General features: G+C 44.6%; 1 protein-coding gene across 5 annotated transcripts in view; it reads right to left on the reverse strand.

Moving 5' to 3' along the window:
* Nucleotides 1-9,265: 9,265 nt before the first annotated feature.
* The window catches only part of NCOA7 (nuclear receptor coactivator 7), a 252,173-nt gene continuing 238,072 nt past the window's right edge, over nucleotides 9,266-23,366 (reverse strand). For 4 of the 5 annotated variants that reach the window (XM_069726086.1, XM_069726084.1, XM_069726087.1 and 1 more), the window contains exons 12-16: nucleotides 17,703-17,834; nucleotides 14,985-15,137; nucleotides 11,472-11,567; nucleotides 11,151-11,224; nucleotides 9,266-10,408 (exon numbers count right to left, since the gene is read on the reverse strand). In XM_069726086.1, the coding sequence (XP_069582187.1) occupies nucleotides 10,273-10,408; nucleotides 11,151-11,224; nucleotides 11,472-11,567; nucleotides 14,985-15,137; nucleotides 17,703-17,834 (591 nt within the window). In that variant the 3' untranslated portion in view covers nucleotides 9,266-10,272. Of the gene's footprint in view, nucleotides 10,409-11,150; nucleotides 11,225-11,471; nucleotides 11,568-14,984; nucleotides 15,138-17,702; nucleotides 17,835-18,218; nucleotides 18,462-23,366 lie in introns of those variants that run through there. The other variant, XM_069726088.1, reaches the window with a different exon arrangement.

The following is a 23,366-nucleotide window of genomic DNA, read 5'->3' on the forward strand; positions in this document are numbered from 1 at the left end:
TGAGTCCAGCATTTCTGCCCCACTGTGTCCAGCATTTCTGCCCAACTGAGTCCAGCATTTCTGCCCCACTGAGTCCAGCATTTCTGCCCAACTGAGTCCAGCATTTCTGCCCCACTGTGTCCAGCATTTCTGCCCCACTGAGTCCAGCATTTCTGCCCCACTGTGTGTCCAGCATTTCTGCCCCACTGAGTCCAGCATTTCTGCCCCACTGTGTCCAGCATTTCTGCCCCACTGAGTCCAGCATTTCTGCCCCACTGTGTCCAGCATTTCTGCCCCACTGACAGGTCCCCCGGGCCCCGCTGCCGCCGGCGCTTGCCTCTTCTCCTCTGCTCTGCCGGTCCCCCGGGCCCCGCTGCCGCCGGTGCTTGCCTCTTCTCCGCCGGTCCCCCGGGCCCCGCTGCCGCCGGTGCTTGCCTCTTCTCCTCTGCTCTGCCGGTCCCCCGGGCCCCGCTGCGGCCGGTGCTTGCCTGTTCTCCTCTGCTCTGCCGGTCCCCCGGGCCCCGCTGCCGCCGGCGCTTGCCTCTGCCCTCTTCTCCTCTGCCGGTGACCGGTCCCCCGCTGCCGCCTGCCTCTTCTCCTCCGCCGGGTCCCTCGTCGTCCGGTGGTCCCCCGCTGCCTCTTCTCTGCTCCCTCGGCCTCCGCCGTCCACGTGGTGTGCCGCCGCACGCTGCTCTGCTCTGGTCCCGGAATGAGGAAGTGGAGCAGGGCAGCGTGTGACGTCACTAACTTGCGGCGGGCGGGCCCATGAATCACCGCCGCCTTAAAGGTACAAGGCTCATTTAGAGACAGCAGGCACAGCACAGTGGCACTGCAGCCGCAGCCTGAATAAAAATGTCAGGGGGGGCCCGAGCAGAGCGCGGACCGGACCGGCTGCCAGCGTGCTCGCTCGGGCCCCCCTTTTTCTCCTCATCACCGGGCCCCATATGGCAGTGATGCCTGTAATGCCCTGATGGCGGCCCTGTTGTGACTGTGAAACCAGCCACAGCCCATCACACCTAGAGCTCCTTTGATTTCAAGCAAAGCAATCTGAAATGATCATAGAAATTTTTGGCGATTGGGTGAGCACTCCTTCAGATATATGAAACACACCTATGTTCATGTTCTATACCACCGGGAAAAAATAAAAACAAACAAGAGGACATGTCTATTCTTGATCTAGTTTGCAGATGAATCTCACCCATTCATGTGAATAGATCAGTGGAAACTCCTACACAGCACTTGGATGCCAGCCATATGTTGTATATGTTTTACTGTCTCAATGAGTAAGACATGCTTGCAATTTTGCTTTCGTATTTGGAGAAAAGTCGATGTCACACCAATGGTAGTAACACATACAACAGCTTATGGTCGCCTGTTCACATTGCATAAAGTATAGCACTTTCTACTATACGTCCCCTTTTCCAGTGTGCGCACTGAAGAAAATTGTTCAGTACATGACCTTTTCTATCGGAATTGTAGATTATTAATTGCATCTAGATTTGAGATTACTTTGTCCTCTATGAAGATGTCCTTTGAGAACGTTATTGCTATGAGGACAGATGCTCAACCTTTCAGCACAGCTGTTCTGGCACTTGCTTTGCTGCTCTGTCTATTACTGGGGTAGACATCTGCCATCGAGGTTTGTTCTTTAGAAAGTGACGGCATTTGGCTGTCTCCTACAACATCCCAAGGTATCCAACAGTAAGGCCCAATTCACATATTCATGAAACAGGGACCATGCTTAGATCGGTTAAATTTGCTCAAGTAGGGAAACCCAACAGATTCGTTTAGGACCATGAGGCAATTAACGCAGGGTATGCCAGATCATTAGGTTAGCTTCCAGTCTGTTTTTCTAAGAAGTCAGAAATTTGGCCACTTAAGCTCTTAAATGGAGTACTTTGGCATCTATATAAAGAAACTATGTATTCTGACTAGCACCAATCAGTCTTCCTATACACACAAACGCACACTATTTGTTCCACTCTTGCAGTTTGGTTTACAATTAGGGGAAAGAACACTGCTCAAAAAAATAAAGAGAACATTAAAATCCCACATCCTAGATATCACTGAATTAAATATTCCAGTTGTAAATCTTTATTCATTACATAGTGGAATGTGTTGAGCTCAACAAAACCTAAAAAAACTAATTATCAACGTAAATCACAACTAATATCCCACGGTGGTCTGGAGTTGAAATGATGCTCAAAATCAAAGTGGAAAATGAAGTTACAAGCTGATCCAACTTCAGTGGAAATGCCTCAAGACAAGGAAATGATGCTCTGTAGTGTGTGTGGCCTCCACGTGCCTGTATGACCTCCCTACAATGCCTGGGCATGCTCCTGATGAGGTGGTGGATGTTTTGCTGAGGGATCTCCTCCCAGACCTGGACTAAAGCATCAGCCAACGCCTGGACAGTCTGTCGTGCAATGTGACGTTGGTGGATGGTGCGAGACATGATGTCCCAGATGTGTTCAATCGGATTCAGGTCTGGGGAACAGGTGGGCCAGTCCATAGCTTCAATGCCTTCATCTTGCAGGAACTGCTGACACACTCCAGCCACATGAGGTCTGGCATTGTCCTGCATTAGGAGGAACGCAGGGCCAACCACACCAGCATACGGTCTCACAAGGGGTCTGAGGATCTCATCTCTGTACCTAATGGCAGTTAGGCTACCTCTGGTGAGCACATGGAGGGCTGTGTGGCCCTTCAAAGAACCAAAGAAATGCCACCCCACACCATTACTGACCCACTGCCAAACCGGTCATGCTGAAGGATGTTGCAGGCAGATCGCTCTCCATGGCATCTCTAGACTCTGTCACATGTGCTCAGTGTGAACCTGCTTTCATCTGTGAAGAGCACAGGAAACCAGTGGCAAATTTGCCAATCCTGGTGTTCTGTGGCAAATGCCAAGCATCCTTCACGATGTTGGGCTGTGAGCACAACCCCCATCTGTGGACGTTGGGCACTCAGATCATCCACATGGAGTCGGCACATTTGTGGCCTGCTGGAGGTCATTTTGCAGGGCTCCGGCAGTGCTCCTCCTTGCACAAAGGCTGAGGTAGTGGTCCTGCTGCTGGGTTGTTGCCCTCCTCGGCCCCCTCCACATCTCCTGGTAGCACCTCCAGCCTCTGGACACTATGCTGACAGACACAGCAGACCTTCTTGCCACAGCTCGCATTGATGTGCCATCCTGGATGAGCTGCACTACCTGAGCCACTTGTGTGGGTTGTAGAGTCCGTCTCATGCCACCATGAGTGTGAAAGCACAACCAACATTCAAAAGTGACCAAAACATCAGGCAGAAAGCATTGGTTCTGAGATGTGTAATGGTCCCCACCTACAGAACCACTCCTTTATTGAGTGTGTCTTGATAATTGCCAATAATTCCCATCTGTTGTCTACTCCATTTGCACAACAGCATGTGAAATTGATTGTCAAACAGTATTGCTTACTAAGTGGACAGTCTGACTTTACAGAAGTTTGATTTAGTTGGAGTTATATTCTGTTTATGTGTTCCCATTATTTTTTTGAGTAGCGTATAATGGAAACACGTCACATCTTCATTTTTCACCCACTTTTTGTTTTGTCGTAAAAATATGGAGGTAAAAAAAAAAAAAAACCTCACAAAATACTGAATGTGGCCTTAGGCTAGGTTCCCATTGCGTTAATGGGGCCGCGCTAACGGACAGCGTTGCACGGCGAAATTAACGCCGTGCAACGCGTCCGTTTGCGCACCCATTAACAGCAATGGGGACGTGCATCACTAGCGCGTGCCATTTTCGGCACGCGCTAACGATGTGCCGGTGTTGTGGCGCGCCGTGAACGCTGCTTGCAGCGTCCGAGGCGCGCCCGCGGTCCGTTCCCCGCTCTCGCAGATCAGAGATCTACGAGAGCGGGGACGTTTAACGCGACCCCTTTATATCACATTGCGTTTAGCGCCTAGCGCTAGCAGATTGCGCTAACGCAATCTGAACCTAGCCTTATAGAAGTTGTCAACTACATTTTATAATGTCTCCATCAATTTAAAACTTGTAAATAAGTATTTTTGTAAATACATACTGTTGCCATATGTGCCTGTGATCGGCGCCATCACGGGACCCCAGTGGCAGCCGCTGCTAAATGTCACGTTAAGTTACAGAATCCCTTGGGTCACCCAGGCACAGACACCCTAGATTGACTGGGCTGGGGGTGGAGTTTCACAACACACCACAGCCCCGTATCCATCGCATTTGCGGCCAATGAAAGCAGAGGGGGGAGCGCACACTGGATATTGGGCTATGACATGTACTGAAACTCTGCCCACAGCCCATCCAACCAGGGGAAGGTACCTGTGACTGAGTAACAAAAGATTCTGGAACATGACGAGACATCAGCGGCAGCTGCAACGGGGGGGGGGATGGAGGGGGGTCACGTGATGCGGACTGAGCGGTCAGCGATATTACTGCCCTATGTGCTTCTGAGCAGCACTTTGTGTTTACAAAAAGACTTATTTACAAGGTTTAAATCAATGGGGCATTATAAAATGTAGTGGACAACATCTTTAAGGCTGGGGTCACAACACACAAGTTCTCTATTACTAAAAAAATCAGAATTTAAATTGATAAGTGAATGAGGCTGGACTATGGTAGCGCTAAAGCCTCTGTCATTCCAGCTCTTCTCCAGGGCCGTATTTAGTGTTTCTGCTGCCCTAGGCACTTTTAGTGCTGTCTCCCCCTTTGGCGAGTATGACACTATCGGCAGTGACTTTGGCAAAAATTGCTGATGTGAAGGTAGCCTTTTGCAGCAGATCCAGCAGTTTTTTTCCGTATCTGCCGCGTAACGGATCACTTACGGCAACACTGCGTTCGGCCTCATCCATTCCCTATGGGACTTGTGGACATGTGCGGCACTTGCGGTTTTGCCACAATCTGGCAAATGTGGTATTTGCAGCAATGGAAAAAAAACGCTGCTAGCAGTGTTTTTTTGTCTCACCGCAAGGGCAAAACCGCAAATGTCACACATGTCCGCAAGTAGCCATCACTACCTGTCCCTGCACCTTGCTAGCTCATCCCTAACCATCCCTCCCTGACCTAAAACTACACTATAAAGCTTTGGAAAAACAATTAACTGACATATTCCTATGATAATGAGGCTCCAGGCTACGGCGTAGACTGGGAGGGGCAGTCTCCGGGTCTCCATTCTCTCTGTGCACACCCTTAGTCCCTGCCTCACTGCCTGTGCACAGACATCCCTCCACTGGATCCGGTAATCGCTGCTCGCAGTAGTGTACCGGCAGAGGTGTATCTAGTGTTTCTGGCCCCCGGGGCAAGAATTCACCAAGGACATATGTGATTTTCACACTTTGTCATGTACCCACGAACTCCTCTCCCTAATGCTCTCAATGATCAATGAAAAACAGAGAAGCTGAAGAGCTCGTTGGCACAAGACCACAAGTATGAAAGTCGCATATGAGTGACGTGTCCATGTGACGAATACTGGAACCTGCAGAGCTGAATCCTGACATCACAGGCTACTGAATTCTCACAATTAATGCACTGCACACTTAGGATTCTCCCTGGCCGGTGGACAGTCATGTCAGCACAAGCATGTGATTTGTATACTTCTGAGCACATTCCGACTAGACGTGCCCAGCCTCGCTCAGTTCATTTTCATTGAGTGAGGCCACACGTCTAGTCAGCACGTGACCGCATGTATGTAGATTGCAGCACGAGAGAATCCTAACAGCGTGCAGGGCGCACTGAGAACTCAGAAGTCTGCAGTCACAAAGAATGACTGCAGACTCATTAAACACCTGGACATTCACTTTAATGCTCTTAACATAAATAAAAACATGTGTTAGTCAGTATCACAAATAACATTTATATCCAGGTACCTTATAGATGACGTCATCTCTGGAGTCGTTCCCCTTTTCTTCATCTTGTCCAGACCCCCATGATGAGTTTTGTTATCCACAGCAGTCTCTGCAGACTTCCATCTTCTCCGCTCTTTTGCAGAAAATCTCCACATGATGCCCTTAAAGATACAAGTGTAATTATAATGCTCCTGAATAAAAAATAGCCCCTCGCTATATTGTCTGCACAAAATATGACCCCCACACTGTCCATCTTATGGTTCATGCTCTTTACACTGACCTCTCCTTTCCATACCGGCCCCCTCTTCACACGGTCCTCTCACAATGTGTCCCCCTATAGGGCCCAGTATTTATACTGTACTCTCATCACACTCCCCCCTCCTTGGTATATTGTCCCCTCCTGGCTGTGCCCTTACACTGTCCCTCCATGCTACGCCCCCACTACTCAGTTTCTATTCTGTGCCCACTCAGTTTTGTCCCCCCCATACTGTCTCCTCACACTGTCCTCTCACATCCCCCTGTTCACTCCCTCACTTTCTATGCTGCCTGCTCACCTGACTCCCCATACTGTGTCTGCACACATCCCATCACCCTCACTCCCCAGGCGCCATCCAAATCTGTCCACATACATTCCTTCGTTCGCTCCTCATACTGCCTGTACACATTCCCCCAGTACCGTTTCCTCATACATGCCCCCCATTCCCCAGTACCGTTTCCTCATACATGCCCCACATTCCCCAGTACTGTTTCCTCATACATGCCCCCATTCCCCAGTACCGTTTCCCCATCTCCCCCTTGCTATTCATTTTGAGTCCTCAAATCTCACCCCATACATTAAACACCCCCATCCCCACGCAAATTCTCCACACATAATAAATCCCCCCATCCCTGTGCACTTAATCTTCGGTGTCTTCAGCTCCACTGGGTAAGCTTATTGACTCGAGTATAAGCCAGGTATGCATTGTCCCCTCATTCCTATTCTGGTATGTGTGGTTCTACCCATCCTGTTCTGCTCTGTGTGGCTCCCCTGTTGTATGCATGGCTCCCCCCCTCCCATCCTGTATGCATGGCTCCGCTCCCCCTCTTCCCATCTTTGTATGCGTGGCTCTGCTCGCCCCCTCCTCCCATCCTTGTATGCGTGGCTCTTCTCCCCCCATCCTTGTATGCGTGGCTCTGCTCCCCCTTCTCCCATCTTTGCATGCGTAGCTCTGCTCCCCCTCCTCCCATCCTTGTATGCGTGGCTCCATTCCCCCCCCCTCCTCCCATCCTTGTATGCATGGCTCTGTTCCCCTCCCACCCCTCGTATACGTGGCTCAGCTCCCCCCTCCTCCCATCTTTGTATTCGTAGCTCAGCTCCCCCCTCCTCCCATCTTTGTATGTGTGGCTCTGCTCCCCCTCCTCCCATCCTTGTATGCGTGGCTCCATTCCCCTCCCTCCCATCCTTGTATACGTGGCTCCCCCGCCCTCCTCCTCCCCCGCCCATCATACTCACCCTCCTCACAGCGCGCTGAGCGGACTCTTCCTCCTGGACCTCTGTCCCGACTCCGAAGCTTCTTCCTGTGTGAGGGGTCACATATGTATCCATATTCATCACCTTAATGAGCAGTACCACGTGACCGCTGTGAGCACAGGACTTGCTGACAGCGCTGAGACCAGGCACTGTTGGAGGAGGGTGAGTATATGGTCTTCAAGAAGGTGGGGAAAATGGGTGGGGAAGGGGGGACCCCAGCCAAAAAAAAGCCCCCAAAAACACCACACAACCCTTCTCAGGTGCTGCCCCCCACATCCTACCGCCCTAGGTGGGGTAGTTAAGATGCTGACAGAGTCCCAGGAGCACAAATGTCATTTCAAATATTTCATATTCTGTTTATCCATTCCTTTTAAAAAGAGAACACACCTATTCCAGATGCAAGTAGACTCGAATAGTGTGATATTGGCAAGTCTCTATTTGTGATGCTCCTGCACCAATATACAAGGTGCAGCAAGGACTCCATTTAACTATAGCCTGAATCATTTCTTCAACCTTTAGGAAAACCGCTTGCATCAGCACTGTATAGCAAATGGTTTTCCCAAAAAGACTCAAACTTGCATTGGTCAGACATGGCACATAGAAGCAGTTCAGTTGATAATCTGTTAGGAAAGTAGACACGCATAACCCTAATATTTTAGGCTCCGCTCCTCCTCAGAAGAGATGCTCTTTAAATGTACCAGAAGAAAAAGCGTTTCTATAACATTATACTTCTGTACAAGATGAGAAATGCATTTTGTGGCCGTCGGATACAAAATAACCTAAGCACATGCAGACCTTAGGCTCTGATCATATCGGTGTCAAAGCTTCTGCTCTTCAAAAATCCATCACAGAGCTTTAAGAACTTTGAATACATTGTGTTGGTTTTGGTTCTTAGACTGATACGTTTTTCTATAATAATGTAGTAGATTCACTGTCATTAACCCATTATCAATGAAATCTGATGATGGATGAGGACTTACTGGCATTATGGTCACTTGCCATTAGAAAGGTCAGATGTTTTGGGGTGCATTAATAAACACTAAACACCTCTACAATTTTAATAACGATGGTTCATAATATTATCAGAACACTGCCTTGTGAATGAGTCTACCCTGGCTTTTTAAGTATTCGGCTTTAGTATTTGCAAGACAAATCGCAGTGGATGCAAATCACAGAAGGTACAAGCCTCTTATATTTTCTGCATCACTCCTGCTTTTTGGCTTACAAATAATGATCACAATATTGTCCTGTGAAAGGAATTTTTGGCAATAATGCGAGTGTGAAGAGATCCTATTGGTCAGAGTTTTTAGCATTTGTAAGTAAAAATAAATGAGTCACCGCATCGGTACAAAAATAAATCTGGCATAGCCACTATAAGCTGAAACCATGACATTAATGGGTTACTTCAGCAGTATACTGTCAAAAATTAAAGAAAAAAAAAAGGAATCTGTGGCAGGTTTTTGCCATTTAACCTCAGAGCACCATAATGTAGGAGCAGAGAGCCAGATTCCAGTGATATGTCACTTTCTTAGCAGCTTGGTGTATTTTCAAAACAAAATCGGTGTTTTCTAGCAGGAGATCATTGCTGCAGGACTAGATGTCACATGCCAGACAGTCCAGCTAGTCAGTAACCTCGCCCCACCACCGATTAGCAGATTCATGTGTTCACTGTATTGTCCGTAAGCAATACATCCCTGGAATCAGGCTCTCTGCCCCTACATCATGCTCCTCTCAGATTACATAACAAAATCATGCTGATAACAGTAATTTTTTTTTTCAAAGGTTTAGTCACCTTTAGATCCTCTTAAGCAGCTAGGGTTTGTGGTACAACTGCAATTTTTGAACCAATTGTGGCATCTAAAAATACCACATATATTTGCAATAAGTCTAAATTGCAAGCACTTGTGTTCACGGATCATTTCAGTCTACATTTTTGGATATCCACTTTATTAAAAGAATTCGCTCAGCCTTTCAGATACGATAAATGGTAAGCCATTACTCTAAAACAATCATATCAAGTACAGCACAAGCCACCCGCACAGGAGCAGATGCAACGCTCCAGAGCAAATAAAATTTAGCTTTCTAAGAAGGAATAAAAAAAAAAAAAAAATAATAATGTAGGAGACAAAACTAAAAATTACAAAAATAAAATAAGCAGCTTTCAGAAACGACCTGCGTTCCTCAATACAATACTTGTCCCTGCAATGAGAAAATCAACGGCCATATATATATATCGCATCTCTAAGCTTTCTGTCCACATTCTCTCGGCTAGGACAGATATAAATATTAAAAAAAATGGCAATGGCTGCTGCGCCATATCATGCTCATATGCTTCTAAGACAGCATTTCTCACCAACTATGATGGCACAACAGCAATGCACAGCGGCATGGATGGATGGAGCCCCACCAACCTCAGTACTTGCCTTATAATGGCTGCATCATAAATTGGTCACAGTAGTGTAAATAATTGTGAATAAGTAGTAATTACATAAAATCCTTAAAAAAAAAAAAAAAAAGTGTTGTGAATGAACGTCTAAAACCGCACGATCAGCAATAAATAATCCGGACAGTGGTAACATCGTGATGCTTGTCCTCCTCCTGGAGGTCGCACATTCCTGTAACGTTACACAGCATCTCCACCATTCTCTTCCGTGAACGAGTCATTTTGTCTTGCGTTGCCTCGATTCGCCTGTGGAGGCCTAGGCATTAGCATTTCATACAAAGCTTCAATTACCAAATGTCCATTTCCTGCACAATCTGGTAAAGCAGTCATGAAGTGCTCGGAACGATTTTGCATTCTTTAAAAAAAACAAAAACATGGGATTTCTCAGTGCAAACCTAGCAGGAATATTAGTCTATAAGCAGGTGTATTGGTCGCAGTGTCCGACGACTTTCTCTGAAATGTACATCTTCTCGTATGGTCCAGCATCCATTTACTCGAAGGTCCAAACTTCTAGATCTTGCACAATGAAGTCTTCCTTCTTGGACAAGACATCATTGTTAAATGTGCTACAGGTGTTACTGCGTCCATGATACAAGTCAGAGTCCAGCCACAGCCCGAAGCCGCCCCTAAAGAAAACAAGTGTTAATGAACATGACACCAAATACTATAAAGTAATGGTTATGAAACCTCGTCTAACTGGCTACCCATGAAGACAATTCCTGAATCTCGTCCTTCAAGAATCAGAAACTAATACACATTAGTTTAGCAAAAAAGGAAGGGAAAAGAGTAGCAACTAGACCATGTACCAAGAGTGAGGCAAGTACAGCAAGTACGGTAACTACTTGTGGCTGCCATCACTAAAGTGGAGAGGAGACAGGCAACAAGGGAAAAAAAAAAAAAAGGAGTCCTTTACTTGTTTCCATCTATGGCCTCCTTTCAGGATCACCCATTTGTAAGTTTATATGAGCAGATTTCTACCCATAATTAGCGCCCATCAACGCTACCTATTATAGGGGCCAATGTGGCAGAATGGAGGGCATACAACCATTAATTCAAGTGCAAGCCCCATTACAGTTTGCATTTTATCTGCAGTACATTGTTTTCATGGGGAGATGCGCTCCCAGAATTTGTTTCATTTCCGAAAAATGGCACACAAAACAGTTTGCTTATGCTTTGGCCGAGTGTTGCCACACTTGTTCCGATTATCATAGTCCCTTTGGCTCCACAGAAGGTAGATCCCATAATGAAGACGTCAGACTACTCCTGCATTACTGGGATTTCCAGGAAATAGATCAGTTTATGGTGCCATTTTATAACTACCAAAAGTGAGGGCTTTAAAAATACTCGGTAATAATTCTGAATACTAACCCTCCCCCTCCAAGCTCCAAGGAAGTGGTATCTCCATTGATGAAGTAAGAGTTGTCTCCACTCCATTTGAACGCCTGCAACAAGAAATCATGTTAGGAGAGAAGAACGACAGGTCGAGACACATTAATAACCAGCTTTGCTTTATCGACCATCACCTATCCAGTTATTCATTGTAATCACAATTTACACAACAGCACCATGGGCATTTATTCGGTTCGGAGTCCTCCAAGGTTTCCTTGTGAGTGCGGTTATAGTCAACCAGCGCAGGTTTGCATGTCCACTAAACAAACAAAGGGACGTAGACAACAGAAAATAACTTACTTTAAAATCGGGGTTGAAGGTGAGCAGGAATGTTTCCCCTGTGCCATAATAATGATCACTCAGCCTGAAAGGATGTGTTGCATAAGCCCCAAATACCTGGAAAAAAACAAAAACAAAACAAAAACAGATTTATACCAAACATTCTATATACACACACACACACACACACACACAATGTATACAGGTCCATCTCAAAAAATTAGCATATAGTGTTAAATTTCATTATTTACCATAATGTAATGATTACAATTAAACTTTCATATATTATAGATTCATTATCCACCAACTGAAATTTGTCAGGTCTTTTATTGTTTTAATACTGATGATTTTGGCATACAACTCCTGATAACCCAAAAAACCTGTCTCAATAAATTAGCATATTTCACCCATCCAATCAAATAAAAGTGTTTTTTAATAACAAACAAAAAAACCAACAAATAATAATGTTCAGTTATGCACTCAATACTTGGTCGGGAATCCTTTGGCAGAAATGACTGCTTCAATGCGGCGTGGCATGGAGGCAATCAGCCTGTGACACTGCTGAGATGTTATGGAGGCCCAGGATGCTTCAATAGCGGCCTTAAGCTCATCCAGAGTGTTGGGTCTTGCGTCTCTCAACTTTCTCTTCACAATATCCCACAGATTCTTTATGGGGTTCAGGTCAGGAGAGTTGGCAGGCCAATTGAGCACAGTAATACCATGGTCAGTAAACCATTTACCAGTGGTTTTGGCACTGTGAGCAGGTGCCAGGTCGTGCTGAAAAATGAAATCTTCATCTCCATAAAGCATTTCAGCCGATGGAAGCATGAAGTGCTCCAAAATCTCCTGATAGCTAGCTGCATTGACCCTGCCCTTGATGAAACACAGTGGACCAACACCAGCAGCTGACATGGCACCCCACACCATCACTGACTGTGGGTACTTGACACTGGACTTCAGGCATTTTGGCATTTCCTTCTCCCCAGTCTTCCTCCAGACTCTGGCACCTTGATTTCCGAATGACATGCAAAATTTGCTTTCATCAGAAAAAAGTACTTGGGACCACTTAGCAACAGTCCAGTGCTGCTTCTCTGTAGCCCAGGTCAGGCGCCTCTGCCGCTGTTTATGGTTCAAAAGTGGCTTTACCTGGGGAATGCGGCACCTGTAGCCCATTTCCAGCACACGCCTGTGCACGGTGGCTCTGGATGTTTCCACACCAGACTCAGTCCACAATCTTCCTCAGGGTCCGGTCTCCTCTTCTCGTTGTACAGCGTTTTCTGCCACATTGTTTCCTTCCAACAGACTTACCATTGAGGTGCCTTGATACAGCACTCTGGGAACAGCCTATTTGTTGAGAAATTTCTTTCTGGGTCTTACCCTCTTGCTTGAGGGTGTCAATGATGGCCTTCTTGACATCTGTCAGGTCGCTAGTCTTACCCATGATGGGGGTTTTGAGTAATGAACCAGGCAGGGAGTTTATAAAAGCCTCAGGTATCTTTTGCATGTGTTTAGAGTTAATTAGTTGATTCAGAAGATTAGGGTAATAGGTCGTTTAGAGAACCTTTTCTTGATATGCTAATTTATTGAGACAGGTTTTTTGGGTTATCAGGAGTTGTATGCCAAAATCATCAGTATTAAAACAATAAAAGACCTGACAAATTTCAGTTGGTGGATAATGAATCTATAATATATGAAAGTTTAATTGTAATCATTACATTATGGTAAATAATGAAATTTAACACTATATGCTAATTTTTTGAGAAGGACCTGTACATCCTGGGGGAGGACCATAAGCCTGCATAGATGTCAGCAGGGCAGAGTCATCCCCATTTCATTTGGCTGCAGATTCCCAAATCATGACATGGTCAGGATCCCCCGTATTTCCAGCACAAGTGGGTGGTCACAACTGTGATTTGCATACCTGAGGCCAAATGCTGACGAGATTCTCCTACGCTTTGTTTAATAGACCAGTGAGGGGGCATGACTGCTTACTCACGTTGGGAGCAGATGGGAATCCTGACCGTGTGCACACTGTGCATGCAGATTACTGAATCGTGACAGATTGCAAAGACTGCTGAAATGTTGTCTTTAATCTGGAAAATCCCTTTAAAATTACACACAATGTGAAGGGTTTCCATAAGGACATGCACCAACAAGGTTCTACTTGGATTAGGAGATACCAAATTCCAGAATCACATTCCAAAATATTATGCAACACGTATGGTAATCAACATACCACAGGCAAAAAAAAAAAAAAAAAAAAAAACACGACAATGTCTACGAAGTCAAATGTCATTTGCCCTTTACTGTAGACATTTTAGTATAATACACCTGAGTAGATACCATAGTAAAAAGTTACACCAACACTGCACAGCATCTACACGTGAAGAGAATTTCCAGTCTTGATTTTCATACTATATAGCTTTGTGGGAGCTGTCCCTTTCCATGCCCACCTAAACGATACTTGATAGTATAGGGAAAAAAAAAAAAAATCAAGCTTGCCACTATCATACACAGTAAAATGAAAAAGAAAAAAAAAAAACCACACACACACACACACACACACACACACACACACAATCCCATTGATGCGTTTCCATTCTCCTACAATTCCTTGGGATGGACACTCAGACTGTACAGCTTCTGCACCAAGCAGGACATGGGGAGATCTGCACTGTGCATGCTTGACTAGTAAGGAGCCGTATTCCCCACAGCAACTATGACATGGGACGTTGGAAGAGGTGTGAGTATCATGTACATGACCCGTTGTACTGAACAGGACACGTGCATGATACCCGACGCTTGTACACGTGTCAGTGGGTATGTGGGGTCGTAACGTCATCTGCACAGCCAATATGGGAGTGAGTGGCTCTCCACAACCTTTAAGTTTTTAATGGCGCATCTTCTAAAAAGTCAAATGAGGAGATCCGCCAAATGTGCCTTAATTCTATTTCCCCCTGAGCCCTCCTCTTCCCCACTATCCTTAAACATGAAACAGAAAGGAAGAAAAAAAAAAAAAATCAGCTGGGAAATAAGCCCATTTCTCAGCTTAATTTGTACAAGTCAGACAGTTTCAGAAACAAGCATACATTTCTGATCTCCTCTTTGAATCTATCATTAATATCTAGGTTTAGTGTTCATTCAAATCCAAAGCACAAATTTCAGATGCCCACAGCTACCACTAGGGGGAGCTTACTGTATTTTGATTTATTCATTGGACAGGGACTGATTAATAAAAACACAAAGCAGACAGTCATCATTTCAAAAGGCAATATGCACCTTTAAAAAAGGTATAACCATGTATAAAAAAGGTAGCAATGCCACTTGGAATTTTTGATGGAAGTGGTAATTAGATATACAGATCCAGAACAGTGACTTACAGTTGATCACAAACTGAAGATTCATGATAACTAGCCATGTAAGCAAAAATCTAGAGACCATTTATGATCCAATCCCTTACCATCATGTCACTCACAAGTCTGACATGGCACAGCTCTTTCACTAGAACATTACATACATGTGTCAGTCACATACCTGGTTGTCCATGTCTTTGATTACCAAGAGCACGGGACTGTCCAGAGAAAATAAGTTTCTGTACAAGGTCTTCAGGCTGGTTCCATGCTGCTGCGTGCTGTAAGCTAGGTGCCAAGGATACCCCTGAACCCTGGCAGGGAGTCTGTGGGCCAACTGTGGACAGACAAAGCGCACGCTGCTTAGTCCAAATACAGTTTTGCAGTGAACAGAGTATTAAAAAAAATAAATAAATAAAAAAAAATATATAGCACATGAAGACAGACTGGGTATGAATACCACTAAAGCAGGAAAGGACTTGCGTAATAATAATAATAATCTTTGTTTTTATATAGCGCCAACATACTCCGCAGCGCTTTACAGTTTGCACACATTATCATCACTGTCCCCGTTGGGGCTCACCATCTAAATTCCCTATCAGGATGTCTTTGGGAGTGTGGGAGGAAACCGGAGTACCTGGAGGAAACCCACGCAAACAAGGGGAGAACATACAAACTCCTTGCAGATGTCCTTGGTGGGTGTGAACCCAAGACCCCAGAGCTGCAAGGCTGCAGTGCTAACCACTGCACCACCATGCTTAGTTTCTGGAGAAGTTGTAACTTTTTTTTTTTTTCTTTAAATACTGTCAAACAAAAAACACTCAGTGAAGGAAACACTAGTACTTTGGCAAAAGTGTGCTAAAGGACACCCAACATCTGCCACATGCCTTAAGGCTTCATATTGACTTCACATGCAGTCATTTCAAAGTCAAGTTCAGCAATACCTTTACATGGCCAGTCCCTTCATTGGTTACTGGGAAATCGGCATTTGAAAAGATGCAGATGAGATTGTAGTTCTGAAGCCTCTGTCACTCCGGCTCTACTCCTCACCCAGTGCTGCCTCCTCCTACTTGACTGATTGCTCCTTTGGTTGAAGCCATAGTAAAGCAGCTGTCAGTTAAGCAGGTGGTGGTGGCACTGGACATGGAATAGTGTTAGAGAAAGCAGCTTGTTAAGACCCTCAATGTGCCAGAAGCACTTCAGCTATCAGAAAGCACTAGCTAGGTACAAGGTATTGCCAGACCCCTATTTGAAAGTGCTACATGAACATATAAATTGTCAGCAGGTATTCAGCCCACAAACTAATACCCTTTAAGTTAACGCAATGGAAGACAAAAATCAGAAAAGGGCATCAGTGCAAGAATATATGGGCCCTTTACAGTCTACATCATAATGCACAATTCCATCTGCTTTGGGAGATTGAAGTGGACCCCCTTACCTTTTTTTTTTCCCCAAATAATCTTTATTGGATTTTAACAATTAACTGGGCAGGAATGGAAGGGGGAAAAGCGGGGATGCGGGGAGAGGGAAAAGGGGGGGGTAGTCGGACCCCCTTACCTTTTGAGCCCCAGCTGCACAGGTTTCACCAACGATATGCCTACCCTTGAGTAAATGGGTATACATAATCAGCTAGTAGCTCCATCTGGCCAATAAAATTGGGATCCAAGCATACGACCCAACTTGAGATGGTTGGCTCATCCCTCCTTCTCTACCTTTTCCATGACATTGTGCATTTTAGGGTATTACTGTGCATATTTGATAAGCAACTGTAGCTATGGTATGGTAGCTGCAATTTTACAAATCTCCAAAAAAAAAAAAAATAATAATAATTTAAAGAAGCATAAACCTAAAGTGTGTATTGTAATTTAATCCACTGAGAAATGAGCAAAGAAATGTCCTACAAGATAATTGTGGTTGACCTAGAATCTACCTGAAGGGCTGAAAACCGTGGCCTACGGGGGCGCATCTTGCCCTCCCCAGCCTGTCTGCCGCCTCGACCTGCATCCTCGAGATGCAGGCAGCAGTGAATGCTCTACTGGAGGAGGGGCCACCTGCCCCTTCTTCCACCAATCAGCATCTGAGCCATCTGACATTTTATTGCGTCAGCTGTGCACTGCGGAGAGTCAGAGCGCCAGAGAGCGGAGGCACTGGCAGAGCGCCGGGGGAATGGGAATGAAATGAGCATGTGGTGTTTTTTTTCTTCTTGTGTATGGGATGTTTGGCTGAACATGGGGAGGCAGTGTGGGAGGTCTCGTGCTCGACGCGGGGAGGCAGTGTGTGGGAGGACGCGGGGAGGCAGTGTGTGGGAGGTCTTATGCTCGACGCGGGGAGGCAGTGTGTGTGGGAGGTCTTGTGCTCGACGCGGGGAGGCAGTGTGTGGGAGGTCTCGTGCTGGAAGTGGGGAAGCCTCATGCTTGACGCGGGGAGGCCATGTGTGTAGGAGGTCTCATGCTGGATGTGGGGACTTATGGTATATAGAAGGGGCTGTTTTCAGGCTCTTATGTATATAGAAGTGACTCTGCGTGGGCTCAAACGTTATATAGGAGGATGTTCGCATAATACGCAATATTACAATATGAATATTAAATAAGGTTATTATTAACATGGAGCAGAATTACAGCCCATTTGTTTGGCCCTCCACAACAGTCACGCTCTCATGTGGCCCCTTGGGAAAGTTAATTGCCCACCCCTGACCTAGATAATCCCAGAGATCTGTTAAATATAGAAAACTTCAAAAATATACGATTTACATATGACGTCTAGTATAGCCATCAGGTTTTGACATGGATAGAAAAAGAATTTCAGATGCAAATTTAGTCACTGCAAGTGACAAGAGTTCCGTAACATTACAATATACTTCATAATAGATTATAGTCAATATCTTCAATTCTATGGGTTTTACCTTCTCAATGTGAGTTTCATCCAGCAAACTGCTTTTCTGTTTCAAATCGGGTAGATAATCTTCGAGTGCCTCCTCTTCCTCATCATCACTGCAGGCACTTTTCCTACGCTTTGCCTCTTCTACAGTGATGATCTATGAAAAAACAGAAGATGTTTTTTTTTTCAGCTCCTAAAATGACATCCTAGTTAACTGAGTAAACACAGTTTGAGAAGGGAAATTAAGATGCAAAGCCTCAACCGCATGGCCCTTGTGGTACCCTTACAAGTGATAGTCACATGTGATGCATGAGGTGAATCAGATCTGCAACTGTCAAACCATCAATGAAATTCATGTTTCGAGATGTCTACACAAGTTCACTGTAGCTATGCGGTGAACTTTGACAATCTACTCATTTGTCAAGCTAAATAACCCTATTAAAAGCAGACAATTAAGTTAAGTTCCAAAATGCATTAAAGACCCTGAAGTGTCTTTCATAATAAGCAGACAAAATAAACTACCTGTTAAAAAATGATCTACCTGTACATAAGGTTCTTGCACTCCATTTGCGATGTAGAGGATTTTGACATTGAGGGTTTTGCTAGGACTTCTCATTTTAGCTGCTGGAGAGATCTTTGAAAACCTGCAGCCACGTGGGACTTTTATATGCTCCTCAAGCATGGAGCACAAGTAGAAACCCACAATGGGGTTTCACTTTAGCTATATACCAGTAAGTTTCTATTTCCTGCTCAGAAGGAGGGGTTGTGAACATGAAGCAGCTTGCCTCCATCAATGCTTGTGTAAAGGAATTTGAACAAGTGCCGATATGGTTGTGTTACACAATGTTTAATAAGTTATGGCAAAAGTTCCATTAGATCTGGCAGTGGATCCTCTTGTCTTGGACTTCAAACTACATTTAAAATGTCATCTCCACTTGAACGTAAAACAAAAACGACAGAATGAACGCAATGGTAAAATCTAGCCACTGAAGAATGTACCTTCTCTTTTCAATGCACATTCCACACCAACAATAACCAGAAAAGAAACCGATTATCTGACACTTCCCCAAATCCCAAAACCTATGTACAATTAATCAAAAGATGGTACATGGCACCAGCCACTATACCTAGAAAAAAAAAATATGAAATACACTGCAAAATCTGTTATAATTTTGCACTTGTCTTTATTTGCATTTTAGTTTAGGTCCCTAAATTTTACAAGAAAAAAAAAAAAAAAAAAAAAAAAAAAAACCTACAAAAACAGGTTTTCCATTCCCCGTAAATTACCTATTCACAGTAAGCCAATTGCTCGGTGTCTGAACACTGCGACCCCACCGATCCCGAAAATAGGACTTCTTGAAAATGCCATAATGGTGGAGAATTCACTGTTACATTCTTATTTTCTACTGGACAGGATAGCCATGTACAGCACTGCACCAACTACGACAGCACAAAATCATCGAATGCATGCTTGTTCATAAGTAGGGACAACCCTTTATAACAGATGATTTTTTTTTTTTAAATCGTTTCATAGCCATTTTTGTTATTGAGCCAAATCCAGAGAGGGAAGCAAGAAGAAATGGGGGTATATAAAGAAAATTATTTTATTTGCTTGCTGCATCTACATTTGGCTGATAAAACTCACTAAATTCAAATTTCATTTTCTCCTAAAAAGAGAAAATCACCTTACTGTAGAACCTCCTTTAGGCCATGTTCACACGTTGCGTTTTTGCTTTGCGCTTCCACCACAGAAGCATGAATGAAGATTGCAAGATGTTCAGCTACCAATGCAAAACATGTGCAGCCATTTTTTTTCTGTTTTTCAAAACAGCACCAGTTCTCCAATGCATTCAGGAGAAAAACTAAAAAGTGCGCATCAGATTTCTGGAGTCTCAGATTTTGCTGGTACTGTAAGACGCAGCTTTTAACTTGAATTAAAAAAACAAAACCGCATCAAACACTGAACATTGCCTTAGCTTTCATAATGACGTCAGTTTTCCACATGTGAATTACATCCGTGCTCATGGATAGAACACGTGTACCCTTTAGTCTATAGAACGGTTCACACATCAAGTGTCAAATTAGCCTCAAGTCAATGGTTCTATGAAAATCACGGACAGCACAAACCATCTGGGCACCTTTTTCCTTTTCCTTAAATCCACACTTAAGTGAAGTCTTAAGAGGGAAGAAAAAAAAAAAAAAAGCTGCAGTTTTTTTCTGAAGCATCGGCTTGTGTATCGTCATTTTATCAGTGGCTTTGCCACCGTCATCTTTATTCTTTGTCTATTAGACAGTGGTTGCTTTCAAGTGGAAGCCCTGAAGAATGGTCAGGTCAGTTCTTTTAGCCACTTTATGGCTTTAACAGTTTCAGGCTTTGAAAGCCATAAAGTCAGAACATGTGCAAAACAATGTCAAAACAACTTGCTGTGCACCTTGTGAATGTTTATTCCAAGCGTTTTTTCAGACTGATTCAAAGCTGCCTACAATGCATCATGTGCACCTACCCTTACTAAACCTTAATAGGTTCTCTTCCTGTACTGGTTAGTGCAGCCTTCTTCACAGGCCGCACAGCTCTCCTTTCATCAAAATGGCTGTTAATAAATGGATCAGACTACCATTTTGAGAATATGCAGTCTGATAAAAGCTGCACAGAGAAGCCAGTGATGCACATACATTATATATACACTGCTCAAAACAATAAAGGGAACACCAAAAACCCACATCCTAGATATCACAGAATGAAATATTCCAGTTGTAAATCTTTATTTATTACATAGTGGAATGTGTTGAGAATAATAAAACCTAAAAATAATCAACGTAAATAATAACCAATATCCCATGGAGGTCTGGAGTTGGAATGAGGCTCAAAATCAAAGTGGAAAATGAAGTTACAGACTGATCCAACTTAAGTGGAAATGCCTCAAGACAAGGAAACTATGCTCAGTTTTGTGTTTATTGCCTCCATGTGTCTGTATGACCTCCCTACAATACCTGGGCATGCTCCTGATGAGGCGGTGGATGGTCTCCTGAGGGATATCCTCCCAGACCTGGACTAAAGCATTCGCCAACTCCTGGACAGTCTGTGGTGCAGCGTGACATTGGTGGATGGTGCCAGACAAGATGTCCCAGATGTGTTCAATCGGATTCAGGTATGGGGGAACGGACGGGGCAGTCCATAGCTTCAATGCCTTCATCTTGCAGGAACTGCTGACACTCCAGCCAAATGAGGTCTGGCATTCTCCTGCATTAGGAGGAACCCAGGGCCAACCGCACCAGCATATGGTCTTCCAAGGGGTCTGAGGATCTCATCTCTATACCTAATGGCAATCAGGCTACCTCTGGTGAGCACATCGAGGGCTGTGCGGCCCTCCAAACCGCTGAAGGATGTTGCAGGCAGCAGATAGTTCTCCATGGTGACTCCAGACTGTCACATGTGCTCAGTGTGAACCTGCTTTCATTTGTGAAGAGCACAGGGCACCAGTGGCAAATTTGCCAATCCTGGTGTTCTGTGGAAAATGCCAATCGTCTTGCACGGTGTTGAGCTGTGAGCATAACCCCCATCTGTGGATGTCAGGCACTCAGACCATCCTCATGGAGTCGGTTTCTAACCGTTTGTGCAGACATGCACATTTGTGGCCTGCTGGAGGTCATTTTGCAGGGCTCTGGCAGTGCTCCCCCTGTTCCTCCTTGCACAAAAGCTGAGGTATCGGTCCTGCTGCTGAGTTTTTGCCCTCCTACAGCCCCTCCCCTAGTGTACTGGCCCGTCTCCTGGTAGCACCTCCAGCCCCTGGACACTGCGCTGACACAGCAAACCTTCTTGCCACAGCTCACATTGATGTGCCATCCTGGATGAGCTGCACTACCTGAGCCACTTGTATGGATTGTAACGTCAGTCTCATGCCACCACAAGTGTGAAAGCACAGCCAATATTCAAAAGTGACCAAAACATCAGCCAGAAAGCATTGGTACCGAGATGAGGTCTGTGGTCCCCACCTGCAGAACCACTCCTTTATTGAGTGTGTCTTGATAATTGTAAATAATTTACATCTGTTGTCTTTTCCATTTGCACAACAGCATGTGAAACTGATTGTCAAACAGTGGTGCTTCCTAAGTGGACAGTTTGATTTCACAGAAGTTAGATTTACTTGGGCGTTATATTCTTTTAAGTGTTCCCTTTATTTTTTTTTTTTTGAGCAGTGTATATATACCTGAAATACTTGTAAACGCCACACAGTAGTCTCCCAGAAACATTAGTTGGAATATAGATAAAATAGAAAACCTCTTCATGTGTGCTTCATAAAAAGGTGCAATCCCTTAATTAACCCATTATCTACTAAATGTCCTTTTTTTGGGATGCCTAATCTTTAGCTTCTAATTTTTATAATTCGGTCCAATTTGTGTTGTATTTGTAAAATACCGGATTACGTACCGGTAATGCTCTTTTATAGAGCCCACGACAGCACCCACTAGAGAGATGGGATCCGCCCCTAGGAACAGGAAACCTACAGAGAGATAAAAGGGGCGGCCCCCCCTCGCTCCTCAGTTGTTTTACAGAGAATAGGAGGAACCGCCGCCAGGTTTTAGTTAACAGGTTCGGGTATATACATATATATACATATTTACAACCTCATACTATATTTTCTAATATTTACACCTCACCAAACAAGCACCATGTGCAACTATATACAGAAAAGGGAGGGATGTGAACGGGTGCTGTCGTGGGCTCTATAAAAGAGCATTACCGGTACGTAATCCGGTATTTTCTATTCGCCACGACAGCACCCACTAGAGAGAATTGCAGAGACTATAGACTGGGTGGGTTTACTGAGTCAAGGACCGATACACCAAAGGTGAGATCAGAAGTAGAGGATAGATCTAATCTATAATGCTTATAGAAGGTATTCGGTGAAGACCAAGTTGCAGCCTTACATATAAGGTCTATTGGCACATTCGCCCTTTCTGCCCAGGAAGTCGACAAGGCTCTTGTAGAGTGTGCTCCCACATGGATTGGAGGATCTTTCCCTCCAGCCTTATACGCCAAGATTATTGCCTCTCTGATCCAGCGAGATAATGTGTTCTTTGTGACTCCGGCACCCTTGGTTTTACCCTGAAAAGACACAAAGCGAGCCCTACTCTTCCTCCAGTCCCTAGTTCTCTCTAAATAGGCTAAGACAGTCCTTTTTACGTCTAGGGTGTGAAGTCTTTCTTCTTCTGGAGTTGAGTGGTTCTCATAAAAGGTAGGTAACTGGATCTCCTGGGATCTATGAAAGGTAGAAGCCACCTTAGGGAGATAACAAGGATCTGTTTTTAAAAGTATCCTATCTGATGTTACCACAAAAAAGGGAGGATCTATAGATAAAGCATGAAGATCACTTACTCTTCTGGCAGAAACTAATGCCACTAATAATACCGTTTTTAAAGAAATATTTTTTAGTGAGGCTGCATGGAGAGGCTCAAAAGGTGATTGAGTCAATGCATTTAGGACTATTGATAGATCCCACTGAGGAACCCGAGGTATGCTAATTGGTCTCGATCTCTCACAGGCTGATATAAACCGGGATATCCATTTATTTCCTGCTACATCAAAATTAAAAAGAGCTCCTAAGGCTGACACCTGCACTTTCAGAGTGCTTACAGAGAGTCCTAATTCCAGACCTTTTTGTAGAAATTCCAATATTGGAAATATAGG

Source organism: Ranitomeya imitator, chromosome 5 (assembly GCF_032444005.1).
Source record: "Ranitomeya imitator isolate aRanImi1 chromosome 5, aRanImi1.pri, whole genome shotgun sequence".
Classification (NCBI taxonomy): Eukaryota; Metazoa; Chordata; class Amphibia; order Anura; family Dendrobatidae; genus Ranitomeya; species Ranitomeya imitator.